The sequence below is a fragment of the Cebus imitator genome, unplaced genomic scaffold, assembly GCF_001604975.1.
Source record: "Cebus imitator isolate Cc_AM_T3 unplaced genomic scaffold, Cebus_imitator-1.0 Scaffold70, whole genome shotgun sequence".
Classification (NCBI taxonomy): Eukaryota; Metazoa; Chordata; class Mammalia; order Primates; family Cebidae; genus Cebus; species Cebus imitator.
In genome coordinates this window covers 5,376,696-5,391,889 of record NW_016107385.1, presented here as the reverse complement: position 1 = coordinate 5,391,889, position 15,194 = coordinate 5,376,696, and the positions used below count along the sequence as shown (strand labels likewise).

The 15,194-nt window shown below is 35.6% G+C and overlaps 1 protein-coding gene across 3 annotated transcripts in view; it reads left to right on the top strand.

Annotated features, from left to right (window-relative positions):
- Positions 1 to 14,871, top strand: part of KIAA0586 (KIAA0586 ortholog) — a 122,112-nt gene extending 107,241 nt beyond the window's left edge. For all 3 annotated transcript variants that reach the window (XM_017531046.2, XM_017531045.2, XM_017531047.2), the window contains 2 exons: positions 5,443 to 5,499; positions 13,309 to 14,871. In XM_017531046.2, coding sequence (XP_017386535.1) covers positions 5,443 to 5,499; positions 13,309 to 13,460 — 209 coding nt within the window. In that variant the 3' untranslated portion in view covers positions 13,461 to 14,871. The remainder of the gene's footprint in view (positions 1 to 5,442; positions 5,500 to 13,308) is intronic.
- The last annotated feature ends 323 nt before the right edge of the window (positions 14,872 to 15,194 follow it).

The window sequence follows — 15,194 nt, the reverse complement described above, 5'->3', positions numbered from 1 at the left end:
AAAAAAAAAAAAAAAGAAAGGTTCTATGTTGCGGCATGTGCTGTGAATGCAAGGCTATCACGCTGTTCGCTCGGTTACACTCACGCACGCACCGGCGCACTCCATCACATACGTACATTTGCTTGTGCAAATGTACGTGCAAAATGGTCACACCCCCACCCCCTACCTGTGCACACGGGCTGCTGCGCGCTCACCTCGGCCAGTGCATCAGGTGGCAAATACTGTAAAGATTAGTTAAAACTGGATTATAGCTTGTGATTTCAATTAAATCAAGTGGCTGATTGTCGTAGAGCATGAAGTATCCTAGATAGTAAGCCTTGTGTGAGTTAAACTGCAGCAACAACAAAAACTCACCTTCTGCTTCTGAATAATTTTAGTGCACTGGTATTTCAAGGTTTCTAGAAAATAAAATAGAAAGGAATTCATCTTTGTAGTCATCAGGACAGCCTATGACTTAGCATAACTGTTTATTTGATATTAAAGGCTACCTAGTAATGATAGTAATTTGGCTATTTTATCATTGGAAAAAATGTTTAAAACTACAAAGGTATCATCTTCTAATTGCTGAAACTAACCTATTGGCTTTTTCAATTTTAACTTTTTTTTGGAAGAATAATATACATTCAGAAAAGTATACATATCGTAAGTGCACAGCTCAAAGAATTTTCACAAATACAATACACTTGTGCAAGCAGTATCCAGCTCAAGAAATTGAACATTGCCAGACCCCCGAAGGCCCTCAGGCTCCCTTTCAGCCACCTTATCAACTCCCACAAGCATAAAAACACTATTCGGACTTCTAACAACCTAGATTAGTCTCCTTGTTTGTACTTTATATTAATGAAATCATACAGTATGTATGGCTTCTTCAGCAGGCAAACCTATTGAAGTTTTTAAGATTCTTTTAGTTTTTAAACTATTATGGCATGGTTTTATAAAGAATGTTCTGAGAGGAATTTGTTTTAGTAGCTGTTTCACAGGCTGTTCAATTAACAGGAAGTGAGTTGTAGATAAAGTTGTCTACTAAGACATAGAGACTCAGTTCTCAACCAAATTTTAATGCTGGAATGTCCCTCTAGACATTCTTGCCCCTAAAAGGCAGGCACTCTCTCTGTCATAACACCAACAGCAATACAGTCGAGTACTTAAATGCTTTTTAATGAGCTTTCATAATTAAATGCACATTACTCAAGTTAATTGTGATTTGCATTCAGGATATGTGGGTCATCTATTTTTTGAATTAACTATCAACTTCTTGGTAGTTGGATTTATACTTTTATGCTGCCAGGATCCTATTTCTGAAAATGCTATTATTTGAGAGAGTTGGTGTACCTCGTAGATATGCAGCCACTGAGTAACTTAATTTGGAGGATCTGGCCAGGTTATTTAACAAGTTCTAACTTTTTAATGTATTTTTAACTACCCTAATAATTTCTTGGATTTTCTTTTAGTGAACTAAGATTAGTGTAAAAATGCAGCTATCCTGACTGTTACTAATTTTAGATTTCTCCTTATTAGATTTTGTTTTAAATTTTGGACATCATCCCTTTAAAAATTTATGTTTTGTTTTGTGAGTTAAAAATTCACATTTTGGGGGCTTCATCTTTATATCCTTGTTTTGCAGTTAACAGCCTTATAGTTTTATACTGTTTTCTTAGATAATCCATAAAGAATTTGTTTAAAACAATACTATAAAGATTTACAGATGTAAGTATTGCTATACCAGTGACTCTTACTGAAAATAGCATTAAAGAGTCAGAAGATAAACTTTCAAGCCCAAAATAATTTTTTTAAACATAAGAGTACAACCATTATAAAGCCCAAATTTCTAGTTTTTTAATACCAATTTTTATAGATTTTATTTTATTTTAGATTCAGGGGGTACATGAGTATGTTTATTACATGGATATATTGGTATATTGCTGAAGTGAGGGGGATTGGGTGTCTAATTGTGAACATTGTACTTGATAGGTTATTTTTCAGCCCTGCCCCCCCAAACCCGGATTTTGGAGTTTTCATTGTCTATTATTTCCATCCATATGTCCATGTGTACCCATTGTTTAGCTCCCACTTATAAATGAGAATATGTGGTCATGCGTTTTCTGCTTCTGAGTTAGTTTACTTCGAATAGCAGCCTCCAGCTCCATCTATGTTGCTAGAAAGAACACGATTTCATTCATTTTTATGGCTGTGTAGTATTCCTTGAAAAATACCAATTGTTGAAAAGCTTGCATACTAACTATAACATGACTTACTTTCAATTGGCACCATAGATAGCAACAGTATTTTGAATGATTATTTGAAATGAAAAGGTAAAATACTGAAATAAGGCGAGTGTTTGGAAAAGGCAGAGTGTGTACAAGTAGTGTAATACAAGTACCCGCTGTGTGCCTTCAGTTAAAGCTTTTTTAGCAGTATCCCTGCTTTTCCAGGCTGGAATTCTATTTCCAAATCTAAGATCACTTGTTTCTTATTTTGTAGCATCTTCAAACATTTAAGTAAAAGTTAAAAGTCAGCTTTTTGTGGTAAAGATAGAAATATAAATTATATTTATAGTTAATATATAACTCAATTTCTAGTCAGTATTGCTCATTCAAAATTTCCATAGAAATGTTAATAGAAATTTGTAGATGAAATAATTCCAAAATTTTCCTTCTAATCTTTTGACTTCAATACCAGTAAGTGTTATGTTTTTTCAGTTTTGATTGGCAATATAAAGAATTGTAAGAACCAACAAACTTAAGAAGCAGTTTTCAAGTTGTGTTGACCTAGTTGTAGGCCATCTTTGCTACTTTAATCAACTGCAGAGCACAATACTCACCCTTCCAATAAACCACATTAATTAAAAAGTGAGAATTATGTAGCTACTACTTAAAAGTAGTCAACTCTGATATTGTGAGAGTGGCTTTTTTTTTTTTAAACTATTAAAGATATCACTATGGAAGTCAAGATTCTCCCTGTTTTGATTGAGCAGAGTTTTGTTTATGTTTACAATAACAGCAACAACAGTATGTCATAGTTACCAATTATGTACACTTCCTTTATGTGACATACTCTGCTAAGATCCTTGATCAACCCAATTAGGTAGGTAATAGTCTCATTACTTGCTATAAAAAGTTGTTCTTCAATGGAAGGGGTCTCTGAGGTGGTATTGACACCTTTGTTTTCATATTTATACTATATGTTCTTTGTAGATTTGAAAGGGAGCTCTATTAAGCGGGAGGGACCAAGCAGTAATAATTTCTCTCCCTCTCTAACTCTTGGAAATTTAGAAACAGAGTAAGAAGTGAACATAGATAGCATGTAACCATTAATATCATAGTAAGTACTTTTAATACATTTAAAGATTTTTTAAAAATTATATCACAGTTGAGCAGGGCATAGTGGCAGGACCTGTAGTCCTAGCTACTAGGAAGGCTGAGACGGCAGGATGACAGGATCTTTTGAACCCAGGAGGTCAAGGCTGCAGTGAGCTGTGATTGTACCACTGCGCTCCAGCCTGGGTGACAGAATGAGACCCCCACGTCTTTAAAAAACAAACAAACCCTGTATCACAGCTGGATGTTTAATTTTGGTCTATTTGTGTATATCAAATATCTAATTTGTATTTTTCCATTCATCCTTATAAAACTATATGTTTGTAAGTTTTCTACAGTATAGCTACAGTAGTTTGACATAAATGTTTGTCTCCAGTGAGAATATATTGCCCAGCATAATGAAATATGCAATGCTTATAATCTTGCTCATCTAAAGATCATAAAAATCTACCCAAATTTTTAGAACATTTTTAATTTAGAAATTGTTTTGATTTTTAATTTTTTGTGAATATTGAGTGGGTATATGTATTTATGGGTTACATGAGATATGTTGATACAGGCATGCAGTGTGTAATAATCACATCAGGGTAAATGGAGTATTCATCTCCTCAAGCAGTACAAACAATCCACTAATACTCAGTTATTTTAAAATGTGCAATTAAATTATTTTTTACTATTGTCACCCTTCTGTGCTAGCAAATTACTGTCTTACTCATTCTTTCTATTGTTGTGCTTTTTTGTTTTTTTTTTTTAACCCATTAACCGTTCCCACTTCCCTACCATTCACTACCATTCCCAGCCTGTGGTAACCATTCTTCTACTGTCTATCTCCATGGGTTCAATTGTTTTCTTTTTCTTTTTTTTTTTTTTCCAGCCTGGCATTGTTTCCCAGGCTGGTGTGCAATGACACCATCTTGGCCCACTGCAACCTCTGCCTCCTGGGTTCAAGCCATCCTCCCCCCTCAGCCTCCCAAGTAGCTAGGTCCACAGGCACAAACCACCACACCTGGCTACTTTTTGTATTTTTTGTAGAAACTGGGTCTCGCCATTTTGCCCAGGCTGGTCTTGAACTCCTAAGCTCAAGCGATCCACCTGCCTCAGACTCCCAAAGTGTTTGGATCACGGGCATGAATCACCTCATGGGCCTGTTTTCATTGTTAACTCCCACAAATAATTGAGAACCTTCAAAGTTTGTCTTTCTGTGCCTGGCTTATTTCACTGAACATAATGACCTCCAGTTCTATCCATATTGTTGCAAAAGACAGGATCTCATTCTTTTTCATGGCTGAATAACACTCCATTGTGTACATGTACCACCTGAAATTTTTGTGAAATAAAAGAAGCTTGAGAGGTAACTGATTTTTATCTTAAAGAAAATTAGAAAAGAAATACTGATTATGCAACATTATAATTTTTTTTCATATCACCCTGCCCCAAGAATTTGTTTGAAATAACAGTTATAGAAGGTTGTTAATTAACTGTACTTCACAGCACTGATTAACAGCATCAAAACAAAGCCATGCCCTCGGTATCCAGGGTATCTTGTTGGCATGAGACCTATATGTGCTACAGGTTTCTGTCTTCAGTTAACTTTCCAATTCTGTAGCCATAAAATAGAGTTTTTCTTCAGCCTATTTTACCTTAATACTAAATATTCACTTTGGTATAATAGCATTGGTATAATAGTGTATTGCTCTTCTGTGCCCCCCTGACAGCTTTATTGGTTGTTTCCTACTGATTGTATTGAGTAATATGCCCAAGGCTGGCCTAGGAAGAAGGGAGATTCTAAAACTCCTTTTGTAATTATTAAATTATTAGGTAGGAGAATCTGTGAAAACTTTTCATCTTGGAAAAAATGAACCATGAATTTCCTTTATTTAATACAAATTTCAGATTCTCTCATTTGCTTTCCCCTCTCCCTCATCTGTGATGCATAAAGACAATAATCTGTTAGGTAAAGTATTTTCTATTGATAGTCATTAAAATTCAGCTGTTTAACTTTATGAGAATAACGGTGGGAATACATTTGGTTTGTGTTCTTTTAGTGAATAGGAATGACTCATGATTATTTCTATGCTTAAGTGCTTTTCTTCTGAAAAAATAAATTTTTATTTGGTTTCACCAGGTGATATGGATCGGACACAAATTGAGCCCAATCTGTACCTCACATCTGTATTTACAGGTAAGATTTTTACTTTAAAAGTTCTTGAACTCGGAGCTGTACAGATTTTTTCATTTCCTTATTCTTTCTTTCTTAATAACCAACACAGTAGAAATACTAATAGCAGTTTTTAATTCTTCTGAAATATCTGTAAATTCACCCCAGGTATAAACTCAGCTCTCCAAAAGGCCTAAGTTAGGGGACAGAAAAAGAAACCCATTTTTTCGCTTTGGAACATTTATAAAATGATGAATTAAAAGGCTGCAGGTATGGTATTCAGAGCAGTGAGGACAGGACTTGAGATAATTCCATCTGGGGGAGGTTATTTGTTGGGACAGGACACTGTTTAAACTTTGAAGTCAGTTTTAAACAAAGTGAAGCAGCTGGAACCTGGCATAAGAAGAAACAGATCTTTCACATTAATGATTGCTTTTTAGAGGAAAAAGAATTGGAGTTGTTTTTACAGGTGCCAGAACATTTATTCTTCTTATAAGAACTGCTTTGTTTTTACCTTAAATTGTAAATTTTAAAATAAGCATTTGTCAACTCATTTGAAAAACAAAAAAGTAATAGGATTTATATGCCTAAAATATATTTTGGGATGTTACCCTTTTTAAAACATGAATAAGAAAAGAAATGTTTAAGAGTGACTAATTCTGGAAAGCAGAATTAAATAAAATATTGCATACTGTATACTTCACATCAAATGATGAGGCGCCTTCTTCATCAAGACTTGCATTTATTCTCAAACACTGGGGCTTTGATGTTGCACAATCTGTAGGACGGTGTTAAGTATGTGAAGAGAATTGAATACAGCAGGGGAGTTTAGCAGCTGCTTACACAGGAATTGGTGCAAGAGTGGATGAGCCCAGGGTGGACAGGAAAAATGCTTCAAGTACTCAATAAAACATGGATGAAATACTGTAACATTTTCACAGACAGCTAGGAAGCAACTGCATTGCTGGAACTCAGGGCTGATTTTAAAGACAAGATCTCGTCAGCATGAATCTAAGTAAGCTGCTAGCAAAGAGCAATCACAGACTCTCTAGGTAAAAACAAATCAATTTGGTTCGGCAGTCATTTCAAGTTCTACTATTTGCCCAGCATCCTGCTGAGGCTTTGTAGAATGCAGAGGTAAATAAGACACAGTCACTGTCCTAGTGGAGCACATATTTAACGGCAACAACAGACTAACAAGTTAGTAACAATAATACAAGGTGATAAGTCACAAATACTGTGTACTTGCTATGCTAGTCACTCAGAACACAAAGACTGTCAGTTCCAGAGACTGTCTATGCTCTTAAGGAATGCATTGTCTGGAAGAAATGACAGATACATAAATAATTACAGTGCAGTTTGGTGAGTGCTGCAGTCAAGTTGCAGAGAATAAGACAGCCACAATTAACAGGAGAGGAACTAATATTTCACCACTATCACTGGAAAAACAATTCAGAGAATTGAATCCTACCATTCATTATATAGCATATTACTTAAAATAAATTATAGTTTATCTTTTACTTATTTTTATAAATCCAACATCCAAAACAGAAAACATAGAATTTCTTTATGAATTTTAAATATTCCTAAAGCGAAAACTTGGAATTACAAAAGTCTAAAAAGTATATTAAATTATGTCTCAGGAAGCTTCTAATGCATGGACTGACTCCATGGCATGCCCAGCTTAAATGCATGCCGGTTAAATGACATACTGCAAACCCATGAAATCAAGGAACAGTCTTTTTTATAGACCTGAAAACAGCTGTTGAAACAATTACATCATAATGACTTGACTGTGCAAATTTAAAAAGTCAAACTTTAAAGGCATCAAACTATATTTAATAGAGGTAGAAGATTTATATTTGCTTTCATGGTGATTTATTAAAATGTTTTGTCTTTTCTTTTAAAAAATGTAAATTTTTTATGAATGTTACCCTTTTTGCCTGTTCACAGTAATCTAAGTGATGCTTTTTTTAAATACTCCCAGTTAAAGAGTCCTCTTGCAAAGTTCTAAAACTGTGGTTTAGCTTGTGTAAATGAATATTTTAAAAAGCTTTCGGCCGGGGTGGTGGCTCACGCCTGTAATCCCAGCACTTTGGGAGGCAGAGGCAGGCGGGTCATGAGGTCAGGAGTTCGAGACCAGCCTGACCAACATGGTGAAACCCTGTCTTTACTAAAAATACAAAATTAGACAGGCATGGTGGCATGCGCCTGTAATCCCAGCTACTCAGGAGGCTGAGACAGGAGAATCGCTTGAACCCAAGAGGTAGAGGTTGTAGTGAGCCAAGATCACGCCACTGCACTCCAGCCTGGGCGACACCTCAAAAAAAAAATTTTTTTTTTCCCAAAGTGTACATTAACAAATACCTTTAGATAAGATGGTACATTTTAATGATATAACTTCTTGATTAAAACACCGTTAACTGGAGTTTAAACTAGCATAACAATTTGGAGGCCTTCCAGAGTACACTCTTTCCCCCTTCCCTCCTTTTTTCTTAATTGCGTTTCAATGAAAAATTCTTATTTTTCCTTCTAAAGCAGAGTACCTTTTGCAGCCCACCCTCAGCCTCATTGCCTCTTGGATAGTGACTTTCCAATTACATAAAAGTAAGGACCGATCTGTTTGATTGCTTTCTATGTTCCAGCACTATACAAAGGACTTTGTATGTATTATCTCACTGAATCCTCATAAAAACCTCTGAAGTAGGTACTCATATTTTTTTTAATAGTTGAGAAAACTGGGGTTCAGATAACTTACATAACTTTTTCGGTCTCTTGTTATTTTGTATCCCTCTTACCCCTTACCTATTTTTCTTTATAGTACCTATCACTTTTTGTTATATTAGATGTTTGTTTTATTACTTGTGATTCATCCCATAAGCCCAACAGAATGTGCAGCCAGTGAGGTTGGAGCCTTTGTTTTCTTCACTGCTGTATTCTCTAGAGTCTAGAACAGTGCCAGGCACAGTTGATATTTTGTTGGATGGATGAATGAACTCAGCTCTGCCCTGTTCCAGAATCCATTCTGTTATCCCCCTCTGCCTTCTACTGCTTCCCATACAGAAGCCTCACTCTAGCAGTCTGGGTGGGGCCATTCCTAAGTGACCTAATTTGGACCCTTGTCTTGACCTGTCATAAAGGGGCTTGTGCTTCAAACTTCATCACTGCTCCTCTTCTTAGCTGCTCCTATCATTCATTACGTAGCAGAACTTAAATGTAATCACCCTCATCTACCCTTAAAAGTAATAATTTTTATGTGGGTAATTAAGGTATTTGGTTTAGTATGTTTTTTTTTTATTTTTTTTATTTTTTTTTTATTTTTTTATTTATTTGGTTTAGTATGTTGTAGTCTCAGCTCTAACAATTATTAATTAATTAGGTGAATTATACTGGGCTTTCTTTTTTGAAAACCATCCTTAACTTTGTGTGACTTTTTACTGTTCTAGGAATCTTCTTATTTTTCTTTCTGATACTTCCTTTTGTTTTCCTTTATTCATCTTTCCTTACTCTTCCCCACATTTTTGTCATTATTGCTATTCTCAGTCTACTTTTTCTCCCTAGTTGATTGTAATTCTCATTGCTCCATTATATTTGTGTAGATGACTGGTAATTCTCTATTTCTAAAACTGCGTCACAGTCTTCAATCTTTGGCTCTAGTTGCCTCCTGGAGAAGTCCATTCACACATCTTGCAGGCATTCAGATTCATCAGGTGGATAGCTGGTCCCAGTACCTTCCCATCATTTTGTACATCAGTAGCCCCCAAGTTTGTTGTGTTCTTATTACTGGCTAGTCAGTCAATGAAATCTGTCATTTGAGAGTGAAACTTGATTCTTTATAAGTACTAAGTCTCCATCCAAAATATCTTGACTCTATTTCCACTGCCAAGGATCATCAGATCTTCCATGGACAATTTTTATAGATCCCTCTCCTCTGTCCTTATTTTCTAAAGAGCTATTAGAATTATTTTTACCTTTTTTAAAAAAAAAAAACTTTTATTTTAGGTTTGGGGGTACATATGAAGAATGTTTCTTGTATAGTATTTCATCCCCCAGTTATTAAGCTGAATACCCAATAGTTATTTTTTCTGCTTCTCTTTTTCCTCTCACCCTCCAACCTCAAGTAGATCCCAGTTTTTATTGTTCCCTTCTATGTGTTCATGAGTTTTCATCATTTAGTTCCTGCTTGTAAGTGAGAACATGCAGTATTTGGTTTTCTGTTCCTACATTAGTTTGCTAAGGATGATAGCTTCCAGCTTCATCCATGTTCCTGCAAAAGACATGATCTTGTTCTTTTTTATGGCTGCATAGTATTCCATGGTAAACATGTACCACATTTTCTTTATCCAATTTGTCATTCATGGGCATTTGGGTTGATTCCATGCCTTTGCTCTTGTGAAAAGTGCTGCAGTGAACATCTGCCTACATGTGTCTTTATGGTAGAATGATTTACATTCCACTGAGTATACACCTAGTAATGGAATTGCTGGGTCGAATGGTAGTTCTGCTTTTAGCTCTTTAAGGAATCACCATACTACTTTCCACAATGGTTGAACTAATTGACACTCCTACCAAGTGAGTAAGTGCTCCCTTTTCTCCGCAACCTCACCAGCATCTGTTATTTTTTAGCTTGTTAATAATAGCCATTCTGACTGGTGTGAGATGGGACCTCATTGTGGCTTTGGCTTGCATTTCTCTAATAAGTAGTAATGTTGAGCTTTTATTCATATGCTTGCTGGCCCCATGTATGTCTTCTTTTGAAAGGTGTTTGTTGATGTCCTTTGGGGTTGTTTTTCTCTTGTAAATTTGTTTTATAGATGCTGGATATTAGGCCATACATTTGCTCAAATTACTCCTCTGCTCAAAATCTTTTGTGACTCTTTACTGCTTTTACCAGGCTTGTCCCTGGCCTTCCTTTATAGCCTCATCTCACCATTCCTCCTATCCAAATATTTGATACCAGAATACTCAGAGTTCCCTTAACATATTAACTTTATTTTGTTGTTCTCTTTTCCTTCCTTGCCTTCCCATCATCTTTTCAGTCCCAACTCAATGGCTACCTTCCACCTCATTTAAACTAAGTATTCCTATACGTGTTTATTCTCTCTATTAAGTGATGAACTTCTTGAGGATGAGGACTCTGTCTTCTTCATCTGCGTATGCTGTTAGCTCCATACATAGAAAAGAGTCATATAGATGTTTAGTTCGTGCATATATGCTTTTGGAGAAGCCCATTTTAACATCTCTGAGCCTCAGTTACCTTGTCTGTTTCCCAGAATTACTGTTAGGATCAGATAATATGATGGAGAAAAGATATTTACAAAAGCTGAATTGTTATGCAAGTGTAAGGCAGTAACTGCAAGAAATGCTTGTAGTGATTGAATTCATTATGTTCCTTGAGCCTTGGAAACTTCTGGGAGATACCCCTAGCCCTAAAAAGTTGTAACTCTTGTTACAACGTTGAGCAATTTATTCAGTACTTTTATGCACAAAGTAGAAAATGAAGGTATATCAAAGCGGTTTTGTGAAATTAAATAACAGAGAAAAGAAGAGTATTTGGTATCACTGTCGTTTTTGGCAGATGTTTAACTCAAGGAAAGGAGTTTTTCTTAAGAAAAATTAGGAGAAGGTAACATTAAGTTGTTTTTATGAGTGGAAAATTAATTTGCTCTAGGACTTAGTTATATCCAGTGTCAGTTTTTACTTTGTTGATGAGGTAAGCTGCTTCCCTCGGTTATTTTGTATATTCTGCATCATGGCTTTGTAAAATATAAGAATATTTAAATATTATATATTATTAATGCTTATCCTGTACACATTTTTAAGGCCAGGCATGGTGGCTCACATCTGTAATGCCAGCACTTTGGAAGGCTGAAGTAGGAGGATCACTTGAGACCAAGGAGTTTGAGAGCAGCCAGGGTAACATATGGAGACTGTCCCTCTACAAAAAATTTTTTTAAATTAGCCAGAGAGGGTGGTACATACCTGTGGTCCTAACTACTTGGGAGGCTGAGGTGGAAGGATCGCTTGAGCCTGGGAGGTTGATACTGCAGTGAGCCATGATCATGCCATTGCACTCCAGCCTAGGTGACAGAGCAAGACCCTGTCTCAAAAAAAAAAAAAAAAAAAAAATTAAAATGTTCTTAATGTCTATTCATTTTTCTTATATCCTGACAAACTGAAAAGACTCAAGTTTTTTCCTATTTATTTAAATTGATGTAAGACTTGCTTTCTTTTTAAATACTACGGTATTATATAGTTTGTGATATTGCTGTAATGGTGCCAAATCTCATTTTCCTCTCCCTTTTCATAAAAAAAAAAAAAAGATACAAGTAACAAAAAGGAATGATAGAGTATTTAAAATAGTCTTTTTAAAATTTCCTTATGTGAAAGGAATTTGCCTTTTATAAGCATTCTGATCTTGGACAGCTGTGATTGAGTCATCATTAAAATCTCCAGGACTGTCTAATTGTACTGTGGCTCCTGTAAACATTTAATGAAAATTCAACTTTATTACTGTGGAAACTACTTGAAAAACATAAAGGGATTTTAGAAAAATTACTACGACTCTTATCTGAAATATGTCTTTAAGATTGTTTAAGATAATTTGTTTTTAAGGTATTTATTATTCTTATATCTGTGGTAAATCCATGAAATTAAAAATGAGGATTTTTGTTTTTTGTTCTAAATAACACCAAGTTGATAGTATTTATATTCTTGGGCATTGTGCTTTAAACTTAGAGGGGTGAATTTGAGTGTGGGCAGATAGATACACTTATGTAATCAACTTTGAATTTTTTACATATTAATGAATTATTTATCCCAAACTGCCTCCCCTCTGCCGCCAGCAAACTTTCATATTAGACATTATAATATTGCTCTCATTCCATGGAGTGGGAATTTTTTTTTCATATTTCATTAAATGTAGAGCTAATGTCTACAGTATCGAGAAAAGTCTTATTTTACAGAGAAAAGTGCTTTCCAAAGTCAAGCATCAATATTTGGATGTCCACTGCAATATGTTTTTCCTCTGACATTGCTAACCTTATATCACTTCTGTTAACTAATAGCATTGCCCCCTTAGGCACTCAGTAAATCATTATTAATGACATGCTCCTGAGTTTAAGGGTCCATTTTTTTAGGAATAGGAGGAAGAGCAAAGTGCCTTGGCAACCTTTGACTTCAAATGCCTTTTACATGGCTCATATCTTACCTCTTTAAAAAAATAAAACCCGTTCTTGCTCTAACTAGCCACAAATCTTTAATTTCAGGCTATTACAGTGTTTTATTGCTCTTCTAGCTATTTACTTAATGGTAACAGTAGTAATAATGGCAGTCTTTTAGCGGTAATGGGAGCGCTTAGTATTTGAGCACTTATTGAGTGCTAAGCTCTGTTACTGAGCTCTTCACTGACACTATTTTATATCCTCACTATACTATGCAAGGTAGGTACTATTATCCCATTTAACATATGGTAAACTGGACTTTCGAGTGGTAAAATAACTTGCTGACAGTCACACCGCCAGCAAGAAGTTAAGTCTGGATTTCAGAGACTAGGCCCTCAACTCTACTTGATCTTACTTAGCATTTATCATCTATATCACAACTTTTGGCATGTATACTCTTGAAATGTTCTCTCTGACTGATTAGGAGTGAGGATAGAAAGGAGGAAGGTATATTTTATCTCTCTCACAACTTCTGAGCACTTTGGGTCAAGAGATTCTCTTGTATGCTGTCCTTATTTGGATCCCCCTCCATATTATTTTGCAAAGTGTAAAAGCACGTAAATACTTAGGATATGCTGTTGAGAGCTGAATGAGCTTCTCCTTTGTGCAGGTGGGAAAGCAGTGCCACTCTCCGCTTCACAGATGCCCCCTGCCAAGATGTCCGTGACGCTGCCCTCAGGGAACCTCAAGGATTACTCTCAGTCTCCAAGCATCAGCACGATGCAGGGGGACATGGAGTCTTCAGGGCCAGATACCTTCTGAACAGGAAGAGAGAGCCAGCACACTGTTTATGCCACCGGTTTTAAAGTCATTTTACCTTGGCTTAAAACCATCTCTCAGACTGTTTGGTTTTTGAGCATATTCTGAAAAAACATTTCCAATTTTTTAAATAAAACGAAAAGCATAATTTGGGTATTTAAAGTTTTTAAATAAAATAAGTCAACATAAGTCTGATTGTGAGTTGTTTCTTAGAATTCTGAGATAGCATACAATAGTGGAGAGGGCATGGCTTCTGACATCTAAGAATCTAATCTATAGGTATAATTATCTGTAGGTATTTATAAAATTATGTAGCTCAAGGTTACTCATTCTAACATTTTTGTAACAGCAAATAATTAGAAAAAAATCAAATGTCTATCAATAATAGATGGGTTTTAAAGTGATGGTACATCAGCACAATGGGATACTATGTAATATAAAAAATATTTAAAGTTTACGTATTGATATGGAATAATCTCTGAGATGCACTGTTAAAGTGAAAAAAGCTATGTGCAAAATAGTGTGTGAACTATGCAGTTGTTTAAATTATTTAAAATGGGGTGGGGAGGAATTCAAATATATGGTATGTACACATATTCTTTCATGTATTTGCTTGTAAATATATTAAATAAACAAGAAACTGCTATGTTTGTCTCCAGGGAGGACAATTGCTGGCTGGGTGATAGGAGAGGCTAAGTGACAGGGATCAAGGATAATCATGGTTACTATATATTTGAACTTCAGTTGTGATAGGAAATATCAGTGAGATTAATTTTTATATACCTTATGTATACCATATAAACCTTAATAAGCCTGTGAAACAGGTAACTGTATTACCTTTTGCAACATAAATACATAAAATTAAAAGAAAATAAAAAGCATTGCTTTTTAATCAGATACATGTAGGTTCTAATGCCAGTTTCTGTATGTAGACACTTGCTCTGTGGTAGGGGCCAAAGAAGCCCCTTTTTATTAGCTGTTTCAGATTAATGGGCTTAATGCTTATTTTTGCAGAATAATGGGCATTAGTGATTGTGTGTGGAGATGGGGGGGCAGTGCCCAGCGCAGTGCTCGATACCATGTAAGTGCTCAATAAATGGCGGTGTCCTTGTTATCTTGAGGGATTTCAGCACTGTATAGTAGAGGGTTTAAGCACATGAAAAGAAAGGCAGCCTAGCACTACTGAAAAAAATTCACCTCCCGGAAAAATCATTTTCTGTCACAGCTGAATTTCAAACACACGGTAATAACCGTCATCCTTGACTTTTTCAGCATTTTTGTAGGTTACTAAGTGGGTCTCAGCACTGGCAGCATAGTAGAACCTCTGGGAGCTTTAAAAAAATACTAATGCCTGGACCTTGTACCAGGGATTTCAATTTAATTGATCTTGGATGGGGTCCAGGCATTAGTATTTTTTTTTAAAAAGACCTTTTTAGGTAATTTTAATGGGCACTCAAGGCTGAGAATTACTGAAGAGCAATTTAGAATTTCTTAAACTTCTGGTAGGGTCCATTGCCCGGGGATTTTTTTCTCACTGAACATAGAAGCTGCAAGAATGAATCTATGGAAACTCAGAAATGTGTCGGCCTTCCACATGCATTTCCTCACAGCTTCTCTCAGGTATGTGGTAACTGACACGTTTTAGGTTTCACTTTAGAACTCATTGTCTTTGCTATGGCCCTTTGGACAGTTCTGCTTAAGATAGTTTCTTTTAAACAAGTGGAAGAAAAATGCTGC